The sequence below is a fragment of the Capra hircus genome, chromosome 16, assembly GCF_001704415.2.
Source record: "Capra hircus breed San Clemente chromosome 16, ASM170441v1, whole genome shotgun sequence".
Lineage (NCBI taxonomy): Eukaryota > Metazoa > Chordata > Mammalia > Artiodactyla > Bovidae > Capra > Capra hircus.
The window spans coordinates 55,049,773-55,064,416 of record NC_030823.1 but is presented as its reverse complement, the minus strand read 5'-3'; the positions used below and the strand labels follow the sequence as shown (position 1 = coordinate 55,064,416).

Below are 14,644 nucleotides of genomic sequence, written 5' to 3'. Positions count from 1 at the left end.
AACGTTTCAGAGGCAAGTCCCACCAACAGTTTGGCCAATCATCAAAAATGAATTGCAGTCTGACCTCGTAGGTCAAATATTCAATTCATCTTCTCCAAACCATGAGAAGCTAGGCTTATGTAGGCCCCTTCTCTGAACAACTTCACACAATGGTGGTTCTTTCCAGACTGGAAGGTCTCCAGGGAGGAGGAGCCATCCTCTCTCTGGCACTTACTATTGCCCAAGTCCCCTGGCCTTTGTCTTGCATGTTGCTCATCTTTATTGGCCCCACTAGAACAGTGGCCTCCATGGCCTTCAATGCCAAGTTCAGTCCCTTCTCCCATCTCCATTGTTCTCAAGTCTGCAAAAATCCAAGTCTCTAACCAGGACTCTTAATTGAATTGGAGCTGAACATTACAAGTCAAATTATGGCTAAAAGGTTGTTGAGCAACCTCCAAAAGTTCATCGTGCGAATTGTGAGGACTCATAAGGAGCATAAGGCATGACCTCTGCAAGAACTAAACTTTTATCTGAAAAAGAAACAGTTTGGAAGCAACTCACCACAAAATGAATGGTACTCACTTCCAGTTTAACGGAGAAGGGGGGTCCTGGAGGTTGAAGAAGGCTTCATGAAAGCAGCAGCATTTGGCTGGGATCCCAAGGGGAAAGGGAACATTCCAGGGAAAGAAAATCCTGGGGGAGAAGTCACAGAAGAAGCAGTTAGTGTGGAGGGAGGGCAAGTGCAGAGGACCTGGCTGCCCAGGACAAGGTGTGCATTCAGAAAGAATAGAAAGGAAGCAGGTGGAGTAGGGTGGAGTCAGACCCTGAAGGGCCTTAAAGCCGAGGGGACTGAGGAGTTCTGTCTTAATACGGTGGGCAGTGGGGAGCCATGGTGGGTCCTGAGTGACATAGCGGACGTGGAGTTTTAGCGAGATCCAAGTGTCAGCTGTAAATAGGATAAAGCAAACCTGAGTGAAGAACAGAGACCAGCTGGAGCTGCTGCATTAATCTTGGTAGGAGATCACAAGAGCCTTGACTGATCTTAGGAGTTAAGAGAAAAGCATCAATCTGAACAGCAGTTTGAGAGAGAAAAACTAAGACTTAGATAATAGATGAACTGAACATTTGAGGTGGATTTATGAAGTAGGAATGGGAAGGGGGCCAGATCTGGGGAGGAGACAAAGACCAACATCAGGATCATATCTGAGAGAGCAGCAGGCAACATCCAAAGGGGAAGCAGGAGGGAACAGTTCCCAGGGAGTGAGGAGGGAATAGTTCCCAGGGAGGGCAGCTCCTAGGTTAGAGAGATAAGCAGGAGATGCGAATATAGAAACATGGGCAGAGACAAAATAGGGGACTGATGGTAAAGAAAGAATCTCTAGAAAGTAGGATTAAGCCAGGATTTTTTAAGACACAGGGATTGAGTATGAGTTAGGGTGAGAAGAAATGAAAATGCCAAAATATTAATATATATCTATCTCTATCTGTATCTATATGAAAAAAAAAAGAAAAAAAGTAAGAACTCTTTTCTGCCTTCTCCAGGACCTGGAAGAGATGAGAAAGAATGAGTTGTAGGTCAGTGGGATTAGCTCTGGATAGAGTAAAGCCTGGTTTGTTTAGAGACTGAGAGAGGGAGATAAAAACGATGGGATAGAAATAATAACATATGGACTTAGGGACCAAGCTGGCCTGAATGGACCAGGCTTCCCTATAAAAGAAAGACCATCCTCCTAAGAACTAAATTGTGACCAGAAGCACCTGGAGGCATTGAGTGGCCACTGTGAGGGTGGACTCAGGAAGCCACAGGACCACAGCCATGAGTTCTCCTGGCTTAAAGTGACCTCGGAAGCATCTTAGACAACACTCATTCAATAGCATGAGCCCCTTCACAACATATCTAACCACGAGTTCTGCCAGAGGTTTGGCCAATAGTTATAAATTAATTACAGCTTGATACCTTACTTAAATACTCAGTTCATATGCGTGGCCTGTACAACATCCCAACAAGAAAACCCCCAGCTTCTAAAAATAGAGATATCCCCATATTTCCAAGTAGTCTATCCCATTTATCAACAGCTCTAACTTCACAGTCTCTACCTACTGATCCCCATACTTCTCCAAAGAGTGTTTGTTTGGTGGAGTTCTGCTTGTTTGCTAAATAGCCCATCAAATATCTGGAGTCAGTGATCTAGAACCTTGTCTCCCCTTACAAGTCTGCTTTTCCCCAAGATACAGCCCTGGTTTTCCCAATCACTTCTCCTCTAATATGGTTAGGATTTTCTTATCATCTTGCTTCCTACGGACAGAAACTCTAGTTAGCTAATGTCCCTCTTCACATGTGGACCCAAGTTCTGAACGAGCAGATATTGGACATGACCAAGGCCTGGGGAAAGCCAGGCTGCACAGTGGTGACCCGGATTATCCAGGGCAGCATGACTCATCAGTGTCTCCTCTGAGACACAAGGAGCCATCCATGCCTGTGTCCCAGTGCCGGCCTGGAGGAAACAGGCAGGGATGGCGAGGCGGAGCTGAGTGAACACAGTTCTGAGCAGAAGGCCGGGGGAATGAGGAACTGAGCTGGAGAGAGCAGCACAGATGTAGTGGATCCCAGGAGTACATGGAGAAAGAGCTCAGTGTAGCCAGGCTGAAGCTGAATAGACACAGAGAGGTAAGTGGAAGGCCTCTGAAGCAGAAGCCAGGTTTGCTGGGGCCTGGGCCAAATGTCCAGAACGTTGTGACAAAAGAATGACAGGTTCAAGGACAGCTTCAAGCATGTGGTTTTTTTTTCCCAGGGGATTCTCTCAGCTACCATCAGGGCCGCCCATTCTCCACGGAGGACAGAGACAATGACATAGCAGTTACCAACTGTGCCATGTCATACAAGGGCGCTTGGTGGTATAAGAACTGCCACCGGACCAACCTCAATGGGAAATACGGCGAGTCCAGGCACAGTCAGGTGGGTGAAACTCTGCCTCTGCATAGATGAGCCAGCGCCGTGCAGCCCACGTGCCTTAGCTCCATGTCCTAAGTGCGCAGGTGGGCCTTGCATTTCCTTTCAAAAAAGATACACTCAGAGTGTTGAGAACAGACTATTATAGAGAGGAAAACAATGCAGGCACTGAGATAAGAACAGGGCAGAGTCAAAGCCAGAGGAAGAAAAGGGGAACACACCCGGACCCGGGAGCTAGAACTCACCCAGAGAAACCTTGATGACCAGTCAAGTCCCATTTCATTTCCTCCTCTAGGATATCCCGTGAAGGGCTTATCAAGTTCAGGGACAGCTTCATCCAAAGAAGGTTCGGCTCGGCTTCATCCAAAGAAGTATCCTAGGAAGGGAGAGAGCAGAAATAGCAGTGTAAAAGAGACCATGTCTCCCCACTGGAGACTACACATCCATCGGCTGGGCTGGACGATAGGGTGACCAACTGGGACCTCTCTGGTTTTAGCACAGGAAAGGCCAGCAGCCAGGGGCACCCCTTAGTCCTGCGCAAACCAAGATGGTTGGTCACCTGATAGATGGAAACCATTTAATACTCCCATCCAGAGTGAGCAGTCAAACACAGTTATGCTCTTCAAAATGCTTCTATACTGTTGGGAATCTGAAATTCAAATTTACTGGTGCATGCAAATCCTGAAAGCCCAAACCAGAAAGCCAGTGATAAGGGAAGACCTGCTACACATTACTATTATAGGCCCAGACCACAAGCATGCCTAAAGAGAAAAGCTAGAAAAAAAAAAAAAAATCTCTTTTTTGGCCCCTTTTGTGGGGGGAGGGAACTCAGACACAAAGCTTCAAGTTAATGGAAAAGGGCTAAATGTTCATCTTGGATTCCCCGCTCTCAGCACCCTCTTTCTTTTCAGGCTGGGAGTTTGCTTGAGTGGGGAAAGGTGATCTGACATGCTCATCTTTCTCCTTCCCAGGGGATCAACTGGTACCACTGGAAAGGCCACGAGTTCTCCATCCCCTTCGTGGAGATGAAGATGCGCCCATACAGCCACCGTCTCGTGGCAGGGAGAAAACGGCGGTCCTTGCAGTTCTAGGCAGTGGGTGGCTATGAGCCAACTGACCTATTCTGTCATTTGTTTGTACTTTATAATATGAAACAAGGGGTGGGGGCATAGTAATGTGCTTTGCAACATGTTAAGAGTGTTTGAAGGAAGCGGGATGTAGCAGAAATCAGTTGAGAATCAGCAGCTCATGGTTTCTGCTGCCCCCGGGCCTGCCCCTCAGTCTCCATGCTCCCTCCTACCCAGCCATCCCTAACCATCCCCCCTTTTTCCAGCAAGGAGGAACAGTGAGACATTTTCTTAAAAGACCAACTCAAAGCCAGATCGTGGAGTCAGATCGGTGACAGGCACGTGCCTTCTTTTCTGCCCTCCTTCTGAGATACCCTTAACTTCCAGAAACCGAGCTCTGGTCACTGCCTTCGGTGGCCGGGTTCTCACACCAGCCCCGAGAAGAGAGAGAGAAGCCCCAGCAAGAGAGCTTTGCCAACAAGTCCCCTTAAAAGGAAACAGATTAACCTCATCCTGTCCCAGCAACCCAAGTCCTTTGTAATGGGCCAAAGATTCTCATCAAACATTCTTAGTCTTACCAGCCAAGTGTCCTCTGTCACCTTCCAAGTGGAGGGGCCTATTTTCTAGCCAACCCATCCTTTGCCCACTTCCATCCTACCTTAAGATCCCCTGTGGCCTCACAAACCCAGCCACTGTTTTGGATTCTAGTTCCCAAGGTGCTGCTTGCACCTGGCTTGGGCTGCACAGCAGCCACGTGCCTGAGGGTCATAAGTCCCTGCCCCCTCCCTCAGGTCAACTGTCTTTGAAGCTGGGAGGGGGAGAGAGCTATGGTTCATAGCACTTTGGGGCAGGCACTGAGGGAAAGACAGAAGAAGCAGATCTGGGTTCCCCTCGGAACCTGCCATTGAGATCACAGGTGCCATGGGGAACATAGATCCCACCTAGCTCCATTTTCTCTATTTCTGATCCTATTTGTCATGGATTCTTTTTCCCTGAATTGCAAACTAAAGCCTCAATTCTGAGGCTCTCATTTCAGCCAGGCTCTCCTTAGGGCAAGTGGCTTAATAACAGTCAGGAGAAGTCATATGACCAGCCAGCCATTCCCCTGACTGATAATCTCTGGGAAGAGGTGAAATTTCAGGGTTTGGGTTTCAGTTTTCTCCTCTTTCTTTTGGTCCAGTGAGAAACAGGAATGACCTCCTTAATGAGGTGAGCTCACGAGAAGCCTTTCTCCATCTTCTTTTTTTATTCTGCCTTTGAGAGGAAAAATGAAAAGTGCCAGAGGAAATTACATCTAGAAATCCAAAGGTGAATAGGGGAGAAGTATGGGCCTACCTCCTGTTTTATGAGATGTGCTCTCTTTGCTAGCATGATTTGAGTTTTATACCCAAGAGAGCTGGAGGCTCTAAAGCCATGACCCTTCAACTTCTCCAACCAAATGTCAGCTACAAGCATTCCTGTGGTGTCTGCCAAAATTCTTGCCCAGTCTCCCTAGCCTCTTGTTTCCTCCTCTCTCTTTTTCCTTAAGGCCTCAGGTTTGGTTTTGTTGTTGTTGTTTGTAATATCCACCTTTAGTCAGACTGAGACATCCTGGGTCTTTCCTAGCCAATCACTGGATGAGCCTGAGAGCTGACAATTTTCTAACGGAAACATGCCCAATGTAACTGAGCTCTATTAAGCAGGGAAGGACAGTTCCTCAGGCTGGCCACCACGTTTCTGATGTAACGAGGATGGAGTCAGCTGCCCCTTGCCCTCTGCCTTTAGTAGATCTTCACGGTCTTGTTCACTGCCCACTGCCAGGGTGTGGGTGTGACTGTCAGACCAGTGGCGGAAATGGAGGAGACATTCCGATTTCTCAGTTCACCATGGGCTTCAGAACACTAGGGGGAAGGAAGAAGCAACAGAAACAATCCTTTCAAGAAACCTGTTAATTAAGATTTAGCTAGAGAGTGGGAGCCCAGGGAACAGCAGGAAGCTTGTCGGACGAGGAACCTGGGGTCTCAGGGGTGGGCCCAGCTCTGCCGTGTTTTGGCGCTATGACTTCAGGAAGGTTGTTTCACCTCTTGTGGCTTCAGTTTCCTCATCTGGTAGGATGAGACTAGAATGGCTTCTAACTTCCCTTTCAGTTCTGACGGTCAGTAAGGCTAGTCTCTGATCTGAACATGGAAATTGGCACTGGTGAGTGAGGACAACTAAGCAATGAAAATTCACTAGAAGCCCTGCTTTATGAAAGAGAGAGAAAAAGAACAGCTGATTCAGAAGTCATCAGTAAAACATATACACATGGACATATAGACACACACACACACACACACACACACGAAAACATTGCAGAGAAGACTGTGCCAAGAAAGTGGCTGGACTCATTTCGTCCATAAAAGCAGAACCCGGGGTTCTGGGTGGTACGAACACAGCCCACCTCATTGAGGGAACTGAGACGGGAAAAGATGATGGGTCCTCATGTTGTCAATTCAGGTGAAAGCCAAGAAACATCAATGGGAACCAAAATCTGTCTTCTACTGGAACCATTTTATCCTATGGAACATTTTTATAAATAGTATCAGCAGCATTGCCTAGATTCCTGTTAAAGAATTTCAAAGCAAAGAAAGGAACTTCAAAGACCAGCTCACCTAACTTCCTATAAAAAGGATTTATAGATTCCTTTTATTAGGTAGAGTGATTTTCTCACAAGTTTTCACCAATGTTAAGAGACACTGTACGTCAGTATCTCCCCAAGGCCCATGGTCAACTGGACTCAAAGCTTCATACCATGACTCATGGATTTCTGCTTATCCTGTTTCTCCAAGCACCAGTGCTCTCCCCAAAGATGGATCCAGAACACAATAGTCACAAAGAGCTCACCCTCACACACCACAGTTTCATTCAAGGGACTCAGAAGGAATAGAGGTGGACTTTGCTCAGAAGCAGTTTAACGGCAAACACATCAGGATATGTGCTTATAAAAAAAGAAAACACCCTACCAATGACCTCAATAGGCTCACCACCTAGACCCAAGACCCAAACAGTTTCTTCTTGCATCTCCCAATCAGATAATTTCGAACGCAGTAAACACTTTCTCCAGGTTTATTTCTAGAAGGTGAAGGGGCAGAGGTAGGGAAGAGATGACAAATTTGTGGAAAATTCCTGCCAGCCTTTAGACTCCCTTGTTGCTTGGTTGATAAAGAATCCACCTGCAATGCAGGAGACCTGGGTTCGATCCCTGGGTTGGGAAGATCCCCTGAAGAAGGAACAGGCTCCCCACTCAAGTTTTCTGGCCTGGAGAATTCCATGGACTGTATAGTAAGTACTGCTGCTGCTGCTGCTGCTAAGTTACTTCAGTTGTGTCCAACTCTGTGCGACCCCATAGATGGCAGCCCACCAGGCTCCTCTATCCCTGGGATTCTCCAGGCAAGAACACTGGAGTGGGTTGCCATTTCCTTCTCCAATGCATGAAAGTGAAGTCTCTCAGTCATGTCCGACTCTTAGCTACCCCATGGACTGCAGCCCACCAGGCTCCTCCGTCCATGGGATTTTCCAGGCAAGAGTACATGGGGTAGCAAAAAGTCAGACAGGAGTGAACAACTTTCACTTCAACTGGAGGAGGGAAACTTGCTAGGCATGACCACAAGGTGGCGTTGACATCTCCCAGTCACCTTCCGATGATGGGATTGAGGACACAGTGCCTCCAGATTTTCACAACTCATACCAGACCAGGACCCAGGAAAACTAGCTGACTGATCTGTAAAAGAAACAACAAAAATGGTAGCAAGAAAATGCAAAGCAAAATTCCAGAAATAGTTTAATCCACCCTACCCTTCATCTACCAGATCTCCACCCCACTACTCATGGAATATGTAAGACACCCAACACCTATGCCCTCCCACCTGGGAAGCCAGCAGCGTTCTGCACAGTGAAGCTCTTATTTCAAAGACAAATGTGAAGAACCAAGGTTGCCAATGAGTTCAGTGCCAAACCAAGCAATCTTTAATCACATTTATACTTTCAAAATCCAGTCCCAGAACCAAGCCATAGATTAAGGGACAACAGGTCATTATGGAATCTTCTCAAAGAGCCCTTTTAAAAGCATCATTTGAGAGTGGACTTATGACTTCCTCTTTGTCCTCTCTTCTGGAAGATAAATGGGATCTGTGAGAACAGTGAGTGCAACAAGCAGAGGGGGTTGAAATAGACTAGCTAGTGGCCTGGATTTGCAAATACTCCTGGGGCATGAAAACATTTTTCTTTTTCTTTTTTACCCTCCACTCAGATTTTCAGGAAAGGTGGAACCACTTACTTAAGATATGTGCTTTTCTATGGTTTGCTTTCTTATCACCAGACTCCCATTCAATCTAATCCCTTACTTCCATTTCTTTCCCTCCAAGGGGGACACTAGGGCATCCCAAGTGGCTCAGTGGTAAGGAGTCTGCCTGCCAGAGCAGGAGACGTGGGTTTGATCCCTGGGTTGGGAAGATCCACTAGAGGAGGAAATGGCAACCCACTCCAGTATTCTTGCCTGGGAAATTCCATGGACAGAGAAGCCTAGTGGGCTTCTGGGAAGAGCCAACTCATTGGAAAAGACCTTGATGCTGGGAAAGATTGAGGGCAGGAGGAGATGGGGGTGACAGAGGATGAGCTGGTTGGATGGCATCATTGACTCAATGGACACGAGTTTGAGCAAACTCTGGGAGATAGTGAAGGACAGGGAAGCCTGGCTTGCTGCAGTCCATGGAGTTGCAAAGAGTCAGATATGGCTGAGTGACTGAACAATAAAACGGGGAACTATGTTTGTATCTCACTGTCCATTCTTGAAACTTTGATAAGGAACCTCAGAAGGATTCACACTTCAGTTTCAATAATCCCAAGAGGGTGGGGTAACCTACTTTCACTTGTCTCAAACTTGCCACAGCTGCAAGAAGGACCTTGGGACCCCAGAGGCCTGTAAAGAATCTGGGAAGGTTAGGAGTGTTGCTTCTTGCACATATCTCCAGATACCAAGAGCTGCTGATTCAGCCTCCCTGGGTGGTGTGTTTTCCTCTCAGTAACGATGACAGAGAGGTTCTTTGCTCTAAGGACGAGTCATGGGGCTAGCTGCTGCACTGCCTATAGCCTTTCTCTGGTTCTACCTCAGGGTCCCTTGGCTAAGACCCTGAAGATCTTTGACTAAATGCATCCCTAAGCTTTTGGTGCTTCTACCACTCAACCCCACACAGATGGGACAAAGTTTTCCTCAGCAGTTCTGGAGCATTCTGTCACTACCAGGCCAAATGAGCACCCACAGGCTAAAGGAAAACTCTCAAAAACAAATAAGGGAAAAACTCCAGGAAAATGGGTGTGTTGGTATAGGTCCAATATGAAAGAATGGCTCGAGTTCATCCTAACTGTATCCGGGCTGGATTTATGGTCTATTCTGGGCTCGTCAAGCTTTGAGAAACAACTGGGAAGGAAAAATTAAATGCAAAACACAAAATAACATAAAAAAAGAAGCTGATGGGTCATTGGAGACTAAAAGCAAGCTCTTTAGAGATGGCCCCACAGTAAAAATAGCAAATAAACAAACAAAACAGAGACCAGGCGTGAGGAGCCCTGGAAAAGGGACCAGCATTAGTCCTTTGAGTTCTGGCCCCCCACCGGAGCTCCCATCAGTTCCCCCGCTTCACACGAGGAGGAGCAAAGGCACCAGCAGAGGTCTTCACACCACAGAAATGAGAAGCAAGCGGCTTTCTTTGCTTGCTCCACCTGTCTGCCTGGACCTCGCTTTTCCTTCACAGCAGCCACAAACCCAATTTACCATCTCCAGCATTTCTGATTAATTTTCAAGGTCACCCCTTGCCTGAAGCATGACTTCATTGCACCTGCAACACTTCATTGTCCAAATGTCCTTGGCAAACCTCGCCGTCTTTGGACAGAGTTGCACTTCCTCCCCACCGGAAATCCTCGCTCCTTCCCCAAGCTTAATAAGGCTACTGCAGAGCATCCAAAGAACACAGATCCTGTTCCTCAGAAAAACCCCTGTCTGCTGTTCATTTCCTAAAACAGCTCCTCATTGTCGGCAGTGAGGCTGGACTGGTGCTAAATTTCCAATTCATTTAACCCTTCTGGTCTCACGGTTCCACTCTCCCAGGTACTCGCATTGGCTCATGGGCACCAGGGGTTCATGGGCGGCAGTGCAGATATCCCAGGAGGCCTGGAACACAGAAGCCTTGAGAGAGGGTTTGGGTCCAGATGCGTGGCCAGGAGGTGAATGCATGGATGATCACATTGTTTTATATTGTTTTCTTCCCATCAGGCAGCCCCCCAGGCTTCCCCTGGCAGCCCCCCAGGAAGGCGCTGTGTTGTTCAGTAATATGCTCAACCCAGCTTCCAAACAGCAAGTGTTGGGAACCTTCAGAGCTAGAAAGGCCTCTGAAGCTCATCTAAGCCATCCCTCTCATTTCATTCTCCAGGAAACTGAGGCCCAGAGAGGTTAGGCAACTTGCCCAAGTTCACACAGAGGTGAGATTAGATCTGCCATAGGCTCTTAAACTTTTCTCTCCCCAAATGAAGACGAAGAGAAACGGTATTGACTATATACCTTTTATTTTGCAGATACTGTGTTAGAAGCCTGACATCTATTACTTTGTTAAACCTTCACCACATCTTGACCCAAGTTTAATCATCTTACAGATGAGTGAATAGAACAGGAAGATTAAGTAACACACCCAAAGTCACATAGCTGCTAAGTAGAACCATAACGGGAAGCTCTCTAATTCTAAAGTCCGTGTTTTTGCGGCTTCATGAGGCTGCTGCCCTTTATATTTATTTAGCCACGTGGCCACCAACTTGGATTTGCTAATGTCCTCACAAAGGGGCCACTTCCTCTCTCCTCTCTGTCTTTTAAGAAAAGGGAATTCTTACATCGTTTTTGCCACATACTCCAGGGGACCTTCAACCTCACCATCAGAAGTAAGAAACATCCTGGCAACGTTTTCATTTTTTTTTTAATTTGGGAAATGAAAGAGAGGGTCACCGTGGGTTGGGAGGAGAAGATAAGGACCAGAATACAAACAGTTTCCCCCACCCCACTTTTTGGAGAACATGAAGCCTCTGTCTCAGCCAACGTTAGAAGAGTGGGCAATTCCAGGGTCATTCTTCTCAAACTGAGGCAGGAGGCGTGGCCAGGACTGAGAAGGGGGACACCCAAGAATAAGCATGGCACGTGCTCCTAGAGTGTCAGTTTTACTCTTGAATTTGGGAGAGGGAGGATTCTATTATTCATGTATTCAAACCAATGCAGTTGGTATCAAATGCAGAAATGCCGAAAATGTTTAGGCTAAAGCCTGTAAGTTAAAGACTGATTTGGGCTCCCTCCTTCCAAACTCTCAGGGTTACTAGGACCTTCACGGTTCCTTGCAGGGACAAATCAGCGGAAATTTTTGAGGAATGAGGCTAGAAAAAGGCAGGAGACAAATTACTTTTGTTCATTCCCTGATTTCTTTACCCGTCTCCCTACCTGCTTTCCCCTCCCAGTGGGCAGAGGGGCTCAGAGGACTGTGGCTATAATCTCAGCTCTCTTGGCTACTTTGGGGGATTTACAGGGAAATCAGTACTTGGCAACTTGTATTTTTCACTGCCTGGCCCGAACTCCAGACATGAGCCCCTTTCTCTTATTTGAACAACATTTATATGTAAGGAATAGATGTCCTGGGAGAGATCTCTGCATCCGGGTCCTCTCCCATGCTGGGGCTGCTTTGGCAGCAGTGACACCTCTGTGTTAGACGCAGCAGACATCATGGCTTACAAAAAATGTCAGCCAGGGAAGCACTTCCCTGCTAACCCTCTGTCCCCACCCGTGCCCTCTCCGTTGCTGAACTCAGACCACGGCCACACGGAGCAAGGTTCAGAATCCACACGAGCTACTGTTAACACACAGACTCCCCCTTCCTATCATTCCATCCTCAAAGCCACTCCAGGCCCTAGGAATTCCCAGCTACCCTAAGCAAGTCACCGTGACCTTGAAGGAGCTGTTACCTGGGGCTCGGCAGCTGGAACCCACCCCAGTGGTCTCTAGACTGTTGTTCTGAGAAATCACAAACACCAAATCCTCCAGTCCCTCCAAATTTGAGTTTGTTGTTTTAACCTTTAACAGCCTTTTCAGGTAAAAAATAACAAAGATCGATTTACTCACTTTGTAGCTACACTGTGCCTGGAAAAGCATTTACTTAAAGACTAGAAAGACTAGATGGAAGAAAGGAAAAAAAACAAGAACACATGGAGTACATACTCCTCAGGCATTAAGTGAGCTAAAATAAAAATAAAAGCAGACAGAGGAAGGGAGAGGACAAACCAACTTCCCCCCATCCTTCCACGGCACTGTAGCTCAAAGACTGGAATCTCCGCTTGTTAACCATTGTTAACTAGTATTTTTAGTCCTGGTTGCTTTTAGCCTCTGTATAGTTCCTTTTTTAAAAACACATTTTCTATACGTTAATAAAAGATCCTGAAGGAATGATGTGCTTTTGTGGAGTCCTGTGGGGAATCCTGGAGATGCACCTTTCTTCCCAGGAAGCTGGCTTTGCCTCTGCCCAGGCGCCCTCCCCCACCCCTCAGGTTCACGCATCACTTTCACCAAAGCATCTTCCCAGAATCACCATTTTGGGTGGTGGAAGGGTTGCTAGACCCAATTCCATGGTGTGTGGGTTGGGGGAGGGGGGGCTCCCCCACACCAACAAATGGTTCTCGAACACTGTGAGTACAGGTGCCTTCCCTGGTGGGCCAGTGGTTAGGATGTCAGACTTCCACTGCCAGGCTCCGAGGTTCGATTCCTGGTCAGGGAACTAGATCCTGCAAATCACTTGGTGTGGAAAAAAAGAGAATCAGGTAAAGGGCTCAGTCTCACAGGACCACCCTCCACTTCAGACCCCAGTCACAAGCCCAGATTGCTACCCGTGCTTCTGACCAATGGACTACAAACTGGAGGTTCCGGTGACTAATTTGCCAGCATAGCTCACAGAGTTCAGAGGAACATTTTCCTCAGTGCATCATTGGTCTGTTATAACAGGATATTTCTCAAGAACAGCTCCACCTGTTCATCAACCTGGAAGCTCTCTGAACCCTGTCCTTTTAGGTTTTTATTAGGTATTATGTGATTGAGTAAATCATTGGCCCTTTGGTGATTGTTCCAACCTCCAGTCTCTCTCTCTTCCCTCCCTGGAGGTCAGGGGGTGGGGCTGAAAGTTTTAACTGTCTAATCAGGTGGTTGGTTCTCCTGGCAACTAGCCCCCATCCTTGCTGCTGCTGCTGCTAAGTCACTTCAGTTGTGTCTAACTCTGTGCAACCCCAGAGACAGCAGTCCACCAGGCTCCCCCATCCCTGGGATTCTCCAGGCAAGAACACTGGAGTGGGTTGCCATTTCCTTCTCCAATGCATGAAAGTGAAAAATGGAGGTGAAGTCGCTTAGTTGTGTCCAACTCTTCGCCACCCCATAGACTGCAGCCTACTAGGCTCCCCCGTCCATGGGATTTTCCAGGTAAGAGTACTGGAGTGGGGTGCCATTGCCTTCTCCGAGCCCCCATCCTTAGGTGTTTCCAAAAATCACCTCATTCACCTAACCAGACAACTTTATCACTTCTCAGCTTTTAGGAAATCCCAAGGGTTTGGGGAATGGTAACCAGGAAAGATGGATGAAGGCAAGTTGCATTTATTATAAATCACAGTCACTTAGCCAGGCTGATCTCACGCTCAGTGTTTTGCTAGTCTATCTGTGTCCCTTCCTCCTGGTTTCCCATTCTCTCATCACATCCTCACTATTTCTATCCTCTCCTTCTTCTCTCCACCACCTTCTCCTCCTCATTTCTTTCTTCATCTTTCTCTCTCTTCCATCTGCATCTCCCACCCTCTATGAATTCTCCATCTCACCTTTTGTGTTTCCCATCAGGAAAGGTCACAGCTGGGTGACAGCCTCTGCTGGATGCCCCAGCATCACCCAGACTGGTCCTGTCTATGATTTTGAGTTCTTGATTAGCCACAAAGACTGACTCATTGTCCAGTTCCTTCAAGCCTGGGGTGCCCAGTGGTAGCCAGATCGCCAAGGCTCTAGTGCCATCTATGGGCACCAATGGAGAATGTCTAACAGGCACAGCCTGCTGAGCTCCCTACCTGAGGCTCAGTCAGTTTCCAGCTCCTGCTTCTCAGACTTGTCACCTAGGATAACATTTTCCCTTTCTCTCCCTTGAGAACAGACCCAGTGCCCAGGGTCAGATCAACTCTAATCTCCAGGTAACATTAGGTGAGACCCAGCCGAGTAACAGGGCTTTCCCTGGTGGCTCAGTGGTAAAGAATCCTCCTGCCAATGCGGGAGACGTGGGTCTGATCCCTGGGTGGGGAAGATCCCCTGAAGAAGGAAATGGCAACCCACTCCAGTATTCTTGCCTGGGAAATCACATAGACGGACTGGCTGGCTACAGTCCATGGGATCGCAAAAGAGCTGGACTCGACTTAGCAACTAAACCACAGCAAGACAGGTAACAGCCCCAGGAGCAGGGTCATGAGGAAAACTTGCCTCCAGTTCAGTTCTGCAGGCACACAGAGCCAGGAAATACGGAGAGGACTGTGACAGCGCGGTAGGTGCCATAAACCCAGATAGGTTCCTCCCCAGCTGGACAGGGAAGGG

The 14,644-nt window shown here is 47.6% G+C and overlaps 1 protein-coding gene across 1 annotated transcript in view; it reads left to right on the top strand.

The window, feature by feature from the left end:
* TNR (tenascin R) overlaps positions 1–7,248 on the top strand; it is a 483,754-nt gene extending 476,506 nt beyond the window's left edge. The window contains exons 22-23 of the mRNA XM_018060627.1: positions 2,772–2,935; positions 3,901–7,248. Of these exons, the coding sequence (XP_017916116.1) occupies positions 2,772–2,935; positions 3,901–4,020 (284 nt within the window). The 3' untranslated portion in view covers positions 4,021–7,248. The remainder of the gene's footprint in view (positions 1–2,771; positions 2,936–3,900) is intronic.